We start from the raw sequence: 15,383 nt of genomic DNA, 5'->3' as shown, positions 1-15,383 counted from the left end.
TTCAGTTAGCTCAAGATAACTGCTGCATAAGCCTGTTACCACTAAACCACAGTTTATTGATTAACTCGATTATACAGACTGATTCAGAAGTTGTTCGTGGGCCACAACCGGGTCAGCTTGATAAAGTGTGATCGTCGTCCAAGCGATATTTCTGAATATCTGCCAAGCCATGATACCGGCTCTCATCATTCATATAATCTATCATCATCATTCATCAACCTCATACATCATCCATCAACAGTGTGCCGTCAAATTCCGCGCACTTTGTAACCTAACAAACCATACCGCGTGAGTGATAGTACAACCAGACCACGGAGCCATCATCAACATCATAAAAGGTCAGAGCCTGCATCCTGTTAAACCACCCCCTCCCTGAATCCAGAATCAACAATCCCCTTCAAATTATACAGTGCACTGCAAAAAGCGCCACCACAATATAAATGTTGTTGATAATCATTCAAATAATAATTCGCACGCAATTAGAGCCATCGAATAATGTTATCACGTAGACGTGTGAGAAATAAGAATAATCAGTGTTTACACATTTTGGATGCAGGAGCACAACACGAGATTTCATCTAATCACAAATTATTTGACATCAGTTATATGAACACACGTGAAATCGTTTCGTCTAGACTAGCTAATATTACATCGCAGATAAGCTCAAGATATATTCAGCAACGGAGTATCACTCGACACCTGTCTGCTATATTCTGTTTGAAGAACGTTTACCTGCTCAGGGAATATTATTAATAATATTCTGTTATTAATTATTTTTAATAAATAAAACATTTGGAATAATGTATAAGACTGTCTGTTAAAATGAAAACAGTATAAAAGAAAACTATTTTAGTGAGACTTATTACATTTTATTTGATATCATATAATATATTATTATATAAAAAATATATACCTATTGATTATAATTTTATTTTAATAACTAGTTGTAAAAATTGAAAGTATAATATTTATATAAATAAGATTACAGCATTAATAAATTAAATAAAATCGTTTTAACAAAAATTGCCACTATGAATTCAAATATAAGATTAAGTATTTTATATAGAAATTTCGTCAACTGTCTTAGTTATTGGTGATAATGTATTTACAATAATATTATGCCATGGTCCCCACATATTAAAACAGCCCCCCCCCCGACCAGGATCTTTGGTGGGCCCCTTACCTATCGCTAAGTTTAATGGCATGTGTGACGCACAACAGAAGTGTTTTCAAAATTGTGTTAGAGGTGAAAGTAAGGGCCTTCGGTTAATTTTTTTAGTGATTTTATGTAGTTTTAATACGTCTACTTGAATTATGGAGTTATCGAGTAACAACACAAATTGCATCTTGCGCCGCAGGCGACTATTTTACTATTATAGGAGCTTGCATTTATAAATCTGGTGGATATCACGAGGTGAACTCCTCGTTAGAATGTTAGAACAGCTCCAGGGGTATTGGCATATTATTTTTATATTTCAACTACCAGCGCGTCTATTCTATATACAAGGCGGTTATCGGCGACTATCGATGGTAGTTTATCATTTATGTATATATTGAGGTGGTTAATTTTTATAATAAGTTAACCGCCTAAACTGCTCTAAACTGTCAAAAGGTGTTTTGTGTTAACAGCCCCTTTCTTGACTGTGTTAACTTTTAGAGCGAGATAGACAGTTTTGACAGTTTAGACAGCTTACTTATTGTAACAAATTATAAAACCTCAATTAATACATAGGTATGATAAACTACTGTTGATAGCCGCTTTGTATTAAGAATAGATCCACTGGCTGATAGACTTTCCGTGGTTATCCAAAATTGTATATTTTTGTGGGTATATTAAATTAAATGAATTATATTTGTCTCCAAAAAAAATATGTACGTAAATAGTTTTATTGCTATTGTAGAATATCAAATTAACGTACAAAAAAACAATTTCAATACGTCGTAGATAGGATTTTCAATAAAACGTACATTGCAGAAAACTTTTTCCATGCTTCCTCAAACCGTCGTTGGTGCCGTAAACCGATTAATTTTAATATTTTGCCTCAAACTTCAAATTCTTGCATGTTATTCAAAATATCAAATTCGTGTATCTAGATATTTAACCAATATACTCGTAATATAAAGTCACTAAATTAAATCGTCGATTATAAATAAAATTCAATATTTTTTTAATCATAATTAATATATATCCTAGCATCATAGTGAAGCGATAAAATAATAAACAAAATATTCAAATAATATACAAGAGAACCGTAGTCATATTAGGTATATTTAAATAGTAAATATTATGAAAAAATCTTCAAACACTCACCAGCTGCGATGATATGGTAGACGCAGGGTACTTTCTGATTTCCTATTCTGTTGGTCGCCCAACACAATAGCGTCCCGTAGTCTAACTCAGTCATCGGGGTATATGATACCACACTTGATGTTCCTGATCTGGCTATGTGACCAGTGCTGACTTCCATACTCTCAGCTGAGTTGTTGAAAGTCCAACGAAACTGTAAAAGATAATTTTTATAACTTAGGGAGTTTCATTAATCTCAAATTAATTTGAATCTAGAATATCGGACAAAATATTTTTTTCATTCTGTTTTATCAAATATAAGTTAAAAAGAGGGTAATTTTTATAGACTCAACTGATGTAAAAGTAAAAAACCAATCTAAAATCTTTGAAAATACTAGTGTACGTCATTGACAAGTATAGTTTTGAGATATTTTTTCTGATACAATCTCATTACAAAATAAAATTAAAAAGCCGTTTTTCATTCGTACCCAGGGAACTCAGAAATAATGGAAACTGAAATACACAACGGGTAAGGCGATAGCAGGTAACCGACTCGAGTAAGGAAGAATCCGGGTTAAGCTTACACACGTGTCTAGAATAAGTTTTACGTCGAATACTGAAAACTGCTCTCGGTTTATGCATGTACGCTCATTTAATGTTGGTGTATTACACACACTATTGCACGTGCATAGTGCGTGCTTCATTTTCGTAGGACACTCACACATTCAAAAGCCTGCTTCACCATGCGGCGTATTGCATATAGCCTATCGGTATTCTATTTATTATCTGTTCTGTGTTTGTAACACTCTAGTGAACTACCAAAAATGTATCTAAATATTACAATATTACATAAGAAATGAAAATATAATTAATATTAAATTCTACAGGTTTTTTTATAAAAGGTTTGTCGATAGCTATTTCGGTTGTAACACCATTATCAAGACTATTCAGATAGGCCGTTTGCCTTTGCTTAAATACTATACGTGTATAGATAGAGACAGAATACATTTTCTTATTCGTTCCAGCAATATTATGAATTTTTTTACATTATTATTAATTGTAATATTATTAATACTTTGAAAACCCTAAGTGGGTTTTTTAAATTGGATATCGAAATTTTCGAAATTTATCAAAATTACAGTGTTCGATGGTTATTTATTGACATTATTAATCAATTAAAATATTATTAGTATAATTGTTGAAAATGGAATTCTACCAAGTAAATGCTAACTCAATTAATAATATTACATAAATAAATAAACATGTGATAATAAACAAAGTTCTATTTTTGAATCGTGTTCTGAAACAATAACCACCGAGGGCCAGAACAGAACAGTTACTGATTGGTTACCTTTACTAACTGTGTAAGAAATAGACAAGACATACACGTATTAATACTCATCAAAATATATGTCGTCGGATCAAGTAGCGTTTTTCAATCTGTTACATGTTTTTGAAGTTATACTTCTTTTGGCGCGTTTGGGAAAACAGATTAGAGTGTATTTTTGGCGTGTGACGAAGTTGCGCGCGCCAATGCAACACATACTTTATTATTATGATTATATTCATTTCGGACCCAGGGGTACATGCGCATGCGCATAGTGTCATTTAGTTAGTCTTTCAATATAACCAAGTAAACAGCACGTGTTGTAAACATAACCAATATTGTGTTATAATAAACATACATGTTTATAAACAAATTTCTGGAGACTAACATTCTACACTGTTAATTTATATTCATAAAACTTTATTTATATTGGAGTGCATATTTATTTTTCATTGTAAAGATTGTGTATCAAGATTTATGGCTTTATTTATGTAAGTATTATTTATGAGTAAAATTTGATATGTTTAAATAAATAAATTTTGTGAATGTTCAGTTGGTGAATAATTCAAACAATATATTAAAATTAGATTTTTTTATTAATTCATTATAGGCACTTCTGAATCGATTATAACCGTTGTATGGCAAAGATGAGTTTAGGTCTAATACAATAATTAAATTACAATTATCATGTGCTATATGAGACACAGATGAATCGCGTACGTTTTCATCAACCTAATCTACTGTAATATTAATAGACTCAGGTAACTGTTTATTTTGTTTTGTTACGCTAAAGAAGTATAACTTCTAACGTGCGTACATAAGTAGACTCAGTAACAATTTATAAGACGGTTTTGTGTAGCTTTTTGTGCTAAAAAATAATAGTTTAAACCAAAAGATTATGTGCAATAAAATTTAATTAAAATAACTGATAATACTGACTATTTATATCAGCCAATGGGTAGCCATATAAAGCAAATTCTGTCGGATAACAAATATTATGTTGGTGTTATTGACCGTCTTAAATATTAAATTCACCTCTACACGCACCGATTTTTTAAAATACTATTTCTCTTAAAATAAATAGAATATTTAGGGGTGCATGCTGTAATAAATATAATAGCTCTGTAATATTTAGCTTAGATCAGCATAGTATCCGTTCGTGAACAATATTTAATGAACACTATGATAATATTATATTATTAAAACCATTTACGAACATTTAAAATATTCAGTTTTAAGAATCCATGTTTTTTTGTATTCAATCGTGGATGAAAAGCATTGTTAACGTACATATTATGTTATTGATCTGGGCTTAGACACCAAATAATGCACGTTAATAATTATTTATAATTATTATTAACATGATCGATTCTAAGAGGATCATATTATTTTTTTATTTATAAAAAAAATGGATATTATTAGCTACTTGCTTATTCTTTCAGGCAGATATTTTGGGTCCAATCATACATTGCAAAACAACACGTGAACTTGCTAGACCCAAAATTGGAAGACGGAACATACGAAATTATCTCTTGGCCATTGTGGGCGTCATATTGTTTTTCCAGAGTTTGAGATGTGAGGAATGGAAAGGAATCTAACGTAAAATTTAATATTACCCGTTAATATGGCTACGTTATCAAGGCGAGCTCATTATTATTGATAGTGTTATTACCTGAACTTCTGGTGGATTGGCATCTACTTGGCACATTATTTGAGCTTTCTCTTGTTTTGCGACGCCATGCACTCTCACTTGGTTTGGCTTACATGTTGGAGCAACTGGAAAAAAATAGACAATATTATTTTTGAAATTGTTAACAAACCATACCAGTGTTTCTCATTTTCTTAACAAAAAGAAAAGAATACTTTCAATAATAATACAACATTACAAATAATATATTATAATATGAACAATCTATAAGTTATTATTTGAAAATAATAATATAAACAGTAATTTAAACTGAATATAGGAGAGGTATATTTTTAAAGTTAACTTATTCTATTACTTGATGAAAATGAGTTATGAATGCCAGAATTTAAAAGATAAAATTTTGAACAAGTATTTTTTGTATATAAGAACCTAATATCATTAAATACAGTAGAAAAATCAACTTCAAAATTGGTGTTAGTATCAAAAGTAACTTTTTTCAATACACGAAACATGTGTAACATCAACACCGTAAACAGTTTATTTTGCTTTTGCCAAAGATTTATTGAAGTGGAATAAGTTCACTTAAAAAATACACGCCTCATGTTATAAAATTATAAAACAACTTAAAAGACACGTTGAATTAAATATCACATAATAAAACAATCATTTGCTTTATTGCCTGAATGAAAGTTTTGAAGATGTTAATATAAACTATTTTAAAGATAATGAATCTTGTTTGTGTAATTAATTAAAATCAACTATGTTTAATAAGGACACTAAAATGGATCAAATTTAAGAGCAAAGGTAGGCTAAGGTTGAATTTTCTGTTTGTTTTATACAAGTACCTAATGCTATACTGATATCATTTTGGATAATTATTTGAAGCGATTAGTTTCAAATCCTCCAAAAACGGTTTTTGAAAATTTTTGAGTTAGATAATAATTATAATATATTTACATGGGCATTTAGGTTACCTATATTATGGTGGCCAAAGATTGAACTTAAAAAAACGCCAAAAGCCGTCAATATGTATTAGGGCTAATTTCAAAACTCGCTAAAATGGTTCGGTGTACTTTCTAAATACCCCTAAAATGGATAAGCCAAAAATACTCTTTAGAATGTACGAATTTAATATAAGATATAGATATTAGATTTAATAGATATGAGCTTTTGCTCATTTTTATCAAAACTACCTAAAATCGTTTTACTCATTTTTCTCAGAATTACCTAAAACCGTTTTATGGGGTTTTGAAATTAGGCGCTTTATTTTTAATTTACTCCAATCTTACGAAATGGGCGGAGAGGTACTTCAATTATTAATTACTAGTATAGCTATATAGTAAACGTTTGACTATATTACATTATTCAGGTCTGAATATAATGAAAAAGAAAACATTTTTTTTTTAAATTTAGTTACGACCTAAAAAAATAATAACGACCTACGCTACAGTATATCCATTGAAAAGTTAGAATTTTTTGATCAATAAATATCAAATTGTGAATGACGCAGTCGTGACACTATATTTCCCTTCGATTAACCCCTTTGAGGGGAGACACGAGGCAGCGTCAATTAGCGCGGCATAGGTCAACCGTCGGCCGACCGATTTGACCAGATTTCGGTAGTAACTTCTGACTATCGCTGGGCGTGACTATGAGTACATTAAAATTTGATTCATAGTTTAATCAATGGATTTGGATATTCCAATTATAGAAACTCACGGTGAACTATATGTCACGGGTAAATGTTTTATGTACAATTTACAATATGTAACCGTATTTTTTTAGGTTACATGAGAGTTTCATTCAATACTTTTTTTAATGTCATTATCAAGAGTTATCGATCTACTTTGTAGAATATCAAGAAGTAATTCTCCGTTAAATGATTAAAACGGTTATATATCAAAAGTAGCCCAGTAGCGAAGGGTGGAGGTAGTCTCTTAAGATCCACCATAAATGGCGCGCACTAAACTTTGTCAGTCATACGTATTTATTTTCATTGAAATAAGACTACAATTTACAGACGGTTGTGGTTAGTTTTCAAAATTCAATTAAACCCTGTGAAACCAAAAACCTTTATTGTATTAATTATTTACTTATATAAGTAAGAATTAACTGTGTTAATTGTCAGTATGTGTGCAAGAAAATGCAGAAAGGTGAAACCCGGGTCGCAAAAAACGACTGAAATAGAATTGTACAAAACTTAAGTCCATTGTAATTTCATACTTGTAGATAAATTCATGAACGACTTATGTCCCTACTTATGTATTTATCTCTTGAAGAATCCAATTGTTGGCTACAATATAAAGTAGGCACTCTGTTGAAGAAGGTGTTATAATCCTTCGTGCTAAAAGGGTTTACAAATATATAATATTACTTGGCAAAGTATCTATAGTTAGGTTCTATAATATTGTGAAGTGTTCGTTCTGTAAACAATTCAGACAGAATGTTCGGATGAATGTAATGTTTTGCAGTTCGGTGAAAGTGCTCGCTCACAGTGTTCGTTAACCGAATTAATTGCTTTTCATAGAGGGCCGTAAAAATAATTTACCCTGTTTGTTTTTATTGTAGATTAAAAAAAAATATTTGCTGCATTTTTATTTATCACCGTTGAAAAACTAATATGCATAAAAAGTATTCGAATGGGATAAAGTAATGTGTTCTGTATTAGAATTGTTTTACGTTGAAATACATTTTTATTAATTAAATATTTTTAAATAAATATGTAATTTATATCTATGTTACTATTGAAAAATTAACCATTGGAAAATATGGTAAATATACAGTTCACCGTATCGGTGGCTTTTCCGATGAAACAGATTTAAAAATGGCGAAAACCATTATTTTCAAAGCAGAAAAACAGATCTTAGTCTATTTTTTAGTTAAGTTTTGATTGGCACAATATTTTTTACATAATTTAGACATAACCTCTTTGGTTCATTTAATAAATTTATTGTGTAGAAAATGTCAAACTTGCTCTAAATCAAAATAAAGATGAAAGCCATGCATATATCAAAATGTATATAAGAATGATATGTGAAAAAAACTTAATTTGTAAGGAAACGCTGTATTATGCGATCAAAATTGTTGTCATTTTTAAAGTTATACTTCTTTTGGCGCGTTTGGGAAATCAGATCAGAGTGTATTTTTGGCGTGTGACATGTAACACATAATTTATTTTTTCACATGAAAAAAACGCACTCGATTGGATTCGAACCACGATTGTTCGGTTATCAGCCAAACGCACTACCTTTTTAAAAATAAAATCAACGAGAAACCATTATATAAATTAGTAATATAATTTAAAGTGTATAGAAATAAACCAACGGCGTTCCAATAAGCGGTCATTTTTTTGAGTGTGTAATTTAACAAGATAATTAAGTGCTTGTCAAAGAATCTAGTTTGTCACAAGTTTTGTTTTTGTTTTTTTACGCCAAAGAAGAATAACGTCTACGCGCGTACATAAGTACACACACCGATTTTTTTAATGTTGTTCGGTTGCTCGTTTTTTTTTATGAATAAAAATGCACACTATAAACTATAAATTATAAATTAGTGTACATTTTTAATAATTAAATGGAAGCTTTATCAGTGGTCAATCGAATAAATGCAAAAATAGTACACATACATATTTTTCTCATTCATTTATTTAATTTATTGACACATAATTCATATGTTATTAAGATGGAGTCTGTTTACACAATGGCTATGGCAAGCTCTGTAAGTTTAAACTTGTTACTCGAACAACGTGTGTACCCGGTGGAAAAGTAGAGGGTGCAAACCATATCATCTGGGGATATTCTGAAATGTGTAATGAAGGAAGTTAATTTTCTCAAAATTGTCTAACCAGCTGTTGAGCCGATTGAGTCTTCTACCAGGCCGTGACAAATTTAAAAATATTTAATATTTGCTTTTCACTCTTAATTTAAAATAAGAGTACATTTTTGGCAACCTAAGTCTTGGATAACTGCTCCTACCTAAAAAAATTCCAGGCAGAAGCAACCAGCGATAGTTATATCTAAACGTCAATTTAGACTGCGTGTGATGCGAAATGATTAGCCTGAAGGGCTATATTATTATGTTTGTGTTTAAATAATAGATATCAATATTATGAGTAAATATAATAAAATGTATTGAATACTGATAGTTTTTCGAATTTGCGTATAATAAACGAAGTTGAAACCGTGTTTATTTATTTTAAAGTTAAAATGTCATAGCTGTAGGATTTGTCAGTTATCCATGAAGCGCATATCGTAAATTGTAATGTGCGTGTGTATACTAGTTTTCCATAAAACACTATATTTATTACACAAATAACAGCAGTCTAAAGTTTGATAACTAGTGACATACTTAATGTCATTGCATACTATGTATGCATTTGGGCTATAAAAATACCCACAATTGCACGATATTTGACAGTGTATAATGCTAGAGCTAGATATTGACCAGGGAACTCAGAAATAATGGAATTGAAATACCTAACGGGTAAGCAACCGATATCGAGTGCGGAAGAATACGGAATAAATTTCAACATGTGTCAAGAATACGTTATACGTCGAATACTGAAAACTGATATCGATTTATGCATTTACACTCATTTAGTATTGGTGTATAACACACTCTATTGCACATGAATAATGCGTGTTTCATTTTCGTAGGACACTCACACATTCAAAACCCTGCATCAATATGTGGCGTATTGAATATAGCCTATCGGTATTCTATTTATTATCTGTTCTGTGATATTGACAGTAACATTATATTGTATTATAATAGCGTAAATAATTACTAAGTATTAAAGATAAAAAGAAGTTTTTATATACCTCGTTTTTAAATTTTCTGTTGAATCTTGACAATTCTATGTATTAATAAATACTTTTTTTGTACTTGATAGAAATACTGAGTAAATATAGAATACTGACGTGTCATTTTGACATTTCATAATGATTTCCATAGTAATGCACGTATATATTAATAATTTAGTTGCTAGGACCCCCTAGCAACCAATAATAGTGTTTAAATTAATAATTAACAACTTTCCATACAAAACAAGATTAACTGTAAATGAATTCAATTCTGCTTAACGCTTTCGCTGCTGAAGAGATAATGAGATTTTAATTGCCCCTTTTAAAATGCACATTAATTACATCGATCGGCCACCTGGTCATTACGCGCCGTGTGCGTCTTCCGCGTGCAAAGTATTAAAGATGGCTAAAAGTATTAAAAGAATGCATTGGCATCGTGTTCTGATATATTCTAAAAGTTTCAAATGTTTAACTATTTAGGAAGTTAGTTAAAAATCGATTGCGAGATTTGTACTGGATAAACAACCACCGGACAAACAAGAATACGACCTAATAAAAACGTGGTAAAATTAGGTAACCTTGACCTTTCCACGTGCTACGATGCTGGCGGGTGATAATATAGTAAGAAAGCAATTACGACAAAATGTAATTTTAAACTTTTCAAATGTTCGTTTAGTATAATAATTATCGACCAAATTAGCGGGAAATTCTAACAGTATACGCTGTCGTACGGCTTGTGTTAAACGAAATATTTAGTGATTCTATTTTTTTGCGTTCAATAATACTTAATGAGAAAAATGTGTAACATCATTGCGGCAATTAGTAGCGGTAGGCGTATTGAAAAAAACATGGTAGGTACATTTTTCCAGTCAGTCAAAAATAAAAATAATGAAACCTTTTTGCGGAGCTGATGTCGTGAGTTGTCAATTAAAAAAAAACTCGTTACACAAAAAAATATCACGCGGAATTTACACACTGCGTTTTTTTCGTACATAACCGAAATTTTGCACCAAAATCATGACGGTACCGAATGGTATGTAAAACTCTATATAACACTTTAATTATTTTTTTACATAATATATATTATATACTGCCCTCTCTAGGAAGAAGGCAGTAACTCGCAAAATTTGTGAAATTGAGCTATGAATGCCATCCGTTAGGTAATTTTGAAAGCTATATATTCTGTTACTTTAAAATCAGTATTATCACTAAAATACCGTTAAAATGCTTAGTGAAAAACTGGACATCTGCTGAAATAATACAAATTTCTTAGCAAAAAGCCAGTAATTTCACCTATTTATTGCAGTTACTACTTGTTTATTATTACTTTATTTGTATTTTAGCATCCTACTGATAAAAATTATCACCGTTTTTTATTAATTCACGGTACTAGTGTTTAAAAAAAACACATTATGTCATTTATCTTGAAAGTGTATGAGAGTCAGTTACTGCCTTCTTCCTTAGAAGGGCAGTATACCTAATTAATTAATTAATAAACACCCACGGTGGCCGTGCGGCTTAAGCGTTGGACTATCACGCCGTGGGTCTCAGGTTCGAATCATGGGTCTGGCAAGTACACATATTGTTTTTCAATTTGTGTGTGAGTCAGGGTATGGACCTAATAGGTTGAGCAAGTGGCTGATATCCATTTCTCGTAAAAAAACAAAATCTGCTAATACAAACCTCTACTCTGTGGAGGCCCATATTATGATCCTATTAGGATCGAATATGGTCAAAAAAAAATTAATTAATAAAACTCTGTAATCTGTATTTAAACTGTCAACAGCCTTTTCGCATATTATTATCTGTATACACAGAGACTTTTAATAACGTGGACAAGGTGCTAGCTATTACGGTGATATAAACAATATATTCCACTAGATTTTAGGGGCGGTCCACTGCTATAAACATAAGTCACCATCATGGCCCCCATATCTTGAAGCGGGCCCCTATGCCAGAATCTTTGGCGGCCACCCCTATATGTCGCCAGGGTTAAAGGCGGTGGGACTTTTTACAAAATCGTTTTCTTTTAAATGTTGTTTGAAGTTAAATGAAGGGTATTTGGTGTCAGGAAGGAAAACAACAATTACGAAAAGATTATCTTTAGAAAATATAAACGGTTTCTACGGAAGAAACAGGTCACATACATAATAGTCTTACTAAAAATGAATGATGCTACAGGACTTTATAAAGGTACCTTTTTCTATGTATGCAGATAGGACAATGTATGGGTTAATAGAAAATTTCCAGTAAATCAAATCCCTTAATTATTATGAATGGTACAAAACGATAAAATAATATTATAATCAGTGTTTTACGTTGATCTACCTATATAGAATAGAATAAAAGTGTAGTATCTTTATTATACAATGGAATGATGAATGAATATTTTTTCATTGATATCATTGAAATAGTGATAACTTGATAGTTGCTAAAGCTTTTAAATATGACGTAAATACATATTAAAAATAACGATACCGTAGTCTTAAGAAGCGATTAACCTAAATACCATATTATAATCATATAGCTACGTAACCTTTTTAGAAATATATCGATTTGTGCATTTCAAATTACTGTATTGAATATCCACTATTAAGTAATGCTAGATTGTCCGACTCTGATGTCATGGTTATGAGTTTAATCCCGCATCTAGTAAAAGATAGTCATATTGTTTTTCAGTGTTTCTTTGAACTTAAGAATGCACGGATTCAATGCCTCTGACAATTTGCTAATAAGCATTTCTTGTAAGTGTAGAATGCGAAAGCTACGTGTAAGAGCAAACATATTGACAAAATAAAATATATCTTATCGGTAGAAACTTGAAGCTTAACGATAACTAAAAACTTTAATCGGTAGAAAAAATACTGGAATGTATCGATTTTAAGGGGGGACATGCTCGTCGAAGGTCAAAATTGAGTTTTTATTGTATATTCAAACCATGATCCTGGACACTCCTTAAACGTTGTAGATAATCTATTTATATAATTTTGAAGCCTTATTATCCTTTATAGTTATTTTAAACATTTGATGACTGCATGAAGTATTTTTGTTACATAAAATAGTATTCTTTTAAACCTCTCGCTCTAATGTTTTAGAATATAGTCATATTTCGGTACATAACTGTGCAGTGGTGTTAAGATTTTTTACATTTATTAATTTTTAAACGCATTTATAAAACCATTAGGATAATTTATTACGAGATAATTTTTGTAAAATATTCACGATAAAAAATTATATTGATAATCTCTGTGATCCCAAATTTGACAAGAATTAGGCATTTTATCATTCAAAAAATCGACAAGATTAACACATTTCAAGATGATTCTAAAGATATTTATTATAAGCTAAGTCTTTGACCATTCAAGTGTGATAAACATCTTATGAATAATGATTGCTTTATAATAATTATTGACCTAAGAATAAGGTAGTGTTTTTTTTGAAATACGCCATTTCTTTTGTCATTCCCTAGTGGTTAAGCTACAACATACGGCCGTAGCCATAAATTGACAAACTATAATTAAAATAGGGAGTAAAATTATATTGACGCGCGTGTTTGAACATGTACCGTTTAAAAAAAAATAAAAAAAATTCGGTTAAGTACATGTTCAAACACGCGCGTTAACATAATTTTACTTCCTACTTTAATTATAGTTTGTCATTTTATGGTTACGGCCGTATGTTGTAGTTTAACCACTAGGGAATGACAAAAGAAATGGCGTATTTCAAAAAAACACTACCTTCTTCTTAGGTCAATAATTATTATAAAGCAATCATTATTCATAAGATTTTTATCACACTTGAATGGTCAAAGACTTAGCTTATAATAAATATCTTTAGAATCATCTTCAAATGTGTTAATCTTGCCGATTTTTTGAATAATAAAATGCCTAATTCTTGTCAAATTTGGGATCACAGAGATTATCAAAATAATTTTTTATCGTGAATATTTTACAAAAATTATCTCGTAATAAATTATACTAATGGTTTTGTAAATGCGTTTAAAAATTAATAAATGTAAAAAATCTTAACACCACTGCACAGTTCTGTACCGAAATATGACTATATTCTAAAACATTAGAGCGAGAGGTTTAAAAGAATACTATTTTATGTAACAAAAATACTTCATGCAGTCATCAAATGTTTAAAATAACTATAAAGGATAATAAGGCTTCAAAATTATATAAATAGATTATCTACAACGTTTAAGGAGTGTCCAGGATCATGGTTTGAAAATACAATAAAAACTCAATTTTGACCTTCGACGAGCATGTCCCCCCTTAACAGGATTAATATAATTTATATTCAAATGAATAGGCTATGCATACGAGCAAGCAAGGTCAAGAAATATTGGTTGCATACCTGGTATATAAAATAATCGTTGTGAATAGTGAGTACATGTTACTAGTTTTAAGATAAATATTCAGAATGCGATGGTTATGTTTCTAAGCCCTTATGAGGTGTGAATATTATTTAATTATCTCTTACAAAAAACGTAATATTAATCATAATTATAAAAGCAAATATCCGTGTAAACGTATTTTTTTTTTAAATAACTCTTAAGAAAGTGTAAGCTTTAGTTGCGAACACTTAAATTGTTTATAAATTGAATACACCGTAAAAAAATCATTTCCAAAATTTATTTTCTTATTTGAGTAAGTTTTTTTTGGCCACACTTCACAAAGGTGTCCAATTAACTTTCAATTCGTTTCCTCTCTCTGCAAACAAAATATAATACCACTTTAATTCTGTAGGAGAGACGACGATGGTTATTTTAATTTTTACCCATTTTTCCTCTTTTTTTGCTCCACATTTTTCCTTTCACCACATCGCCCCCCGCCCGCTTCCAACTTTTTCCCCTCCCGCCGCCCGAATAAAGAGAGTAGGAATACATTTTTGATTTGCATAATTTTGTTCGGTGGGAAACGCAAAAAAAAAATGCGAAAATTGAAAATTGAAAATTGAAAATAAAGCCAATCAGTGGAAAGATCAAAATACCAAACGAATATAATTGATGACTCACTAGTAGCGAATGTTTTCTGTTTTATTTTCGATCTCTACTAGGAAATGAAATTCAAAACGATATTGCCGGATCGGTGCGACAATGTGAGTTTGTTTGTTTTGATAAAACGGCGGATAAACACAAATTTGAATTCCGCATGACAATTTATTTCGGGTAAACGTAAATCATAATAAAATACACAATGTGTCAATAACTTAAATTTACGCTCTGCATAAACATAATTAATATTCTAAAAAGCTACTTTTAACGGTTTATTTTCTAACCATCTTAATGGCGGTACCTAACACGCTGTATTTTTT

At 30.6% G+C, this 15,383-nt stretch overlaps 1 protein-coding gene across 1 annotated transcript in view; it reads right to left on the bottom strand.

Moving 5' to 3' along the window:
• The window catches only part of LOC147071519 (adhesion molecule nephrin-like), a 488,003-nt gene that overhangs the window by 118,172 nt on the left and 354,448 nt on the right, over positions 1-15,383 (bottom strand). The window contains exons 10-11 of the mRNA XM_085947963.1: positions 5,287-5,390; positions 2,312-2,501 (exon numbers count right to left, since the gene is read on the bottom strand). Of these exons, the coding sequence (XP_085804089.1) occupies positions 2,312-2,501; positions 5,287-5,390 (294 nt within the window). The remainder of the gene's footprint in view (positions 1-2,311; positions 2,502-5,286; positions 5,391-15,383) is intronic.

The sequence above is a fragment of the Rhyacophila brunnea genome, unplaced genomic scaffold (genome assembly GCF_057557595.1).
Source record: "Rhyacophila brunnea isolate RB1 unplaced genomic scaffold, BYU_Rbru_1.0 scaffold_20, whole genome shotgun sequence".
Classification (NCBI taxonomy): Eukaryota; Metazoa; Arthropoda; class Insecta; order Trichoptera; family Rhyacophilidae; genus Rhyacophila; species Rhyacophila brunnea.
The sequence above is the reverse complement of the archived record's forward strand: the minus strand, read 5'-3'. Positions and strand labels throughout refer to the sequence as shown.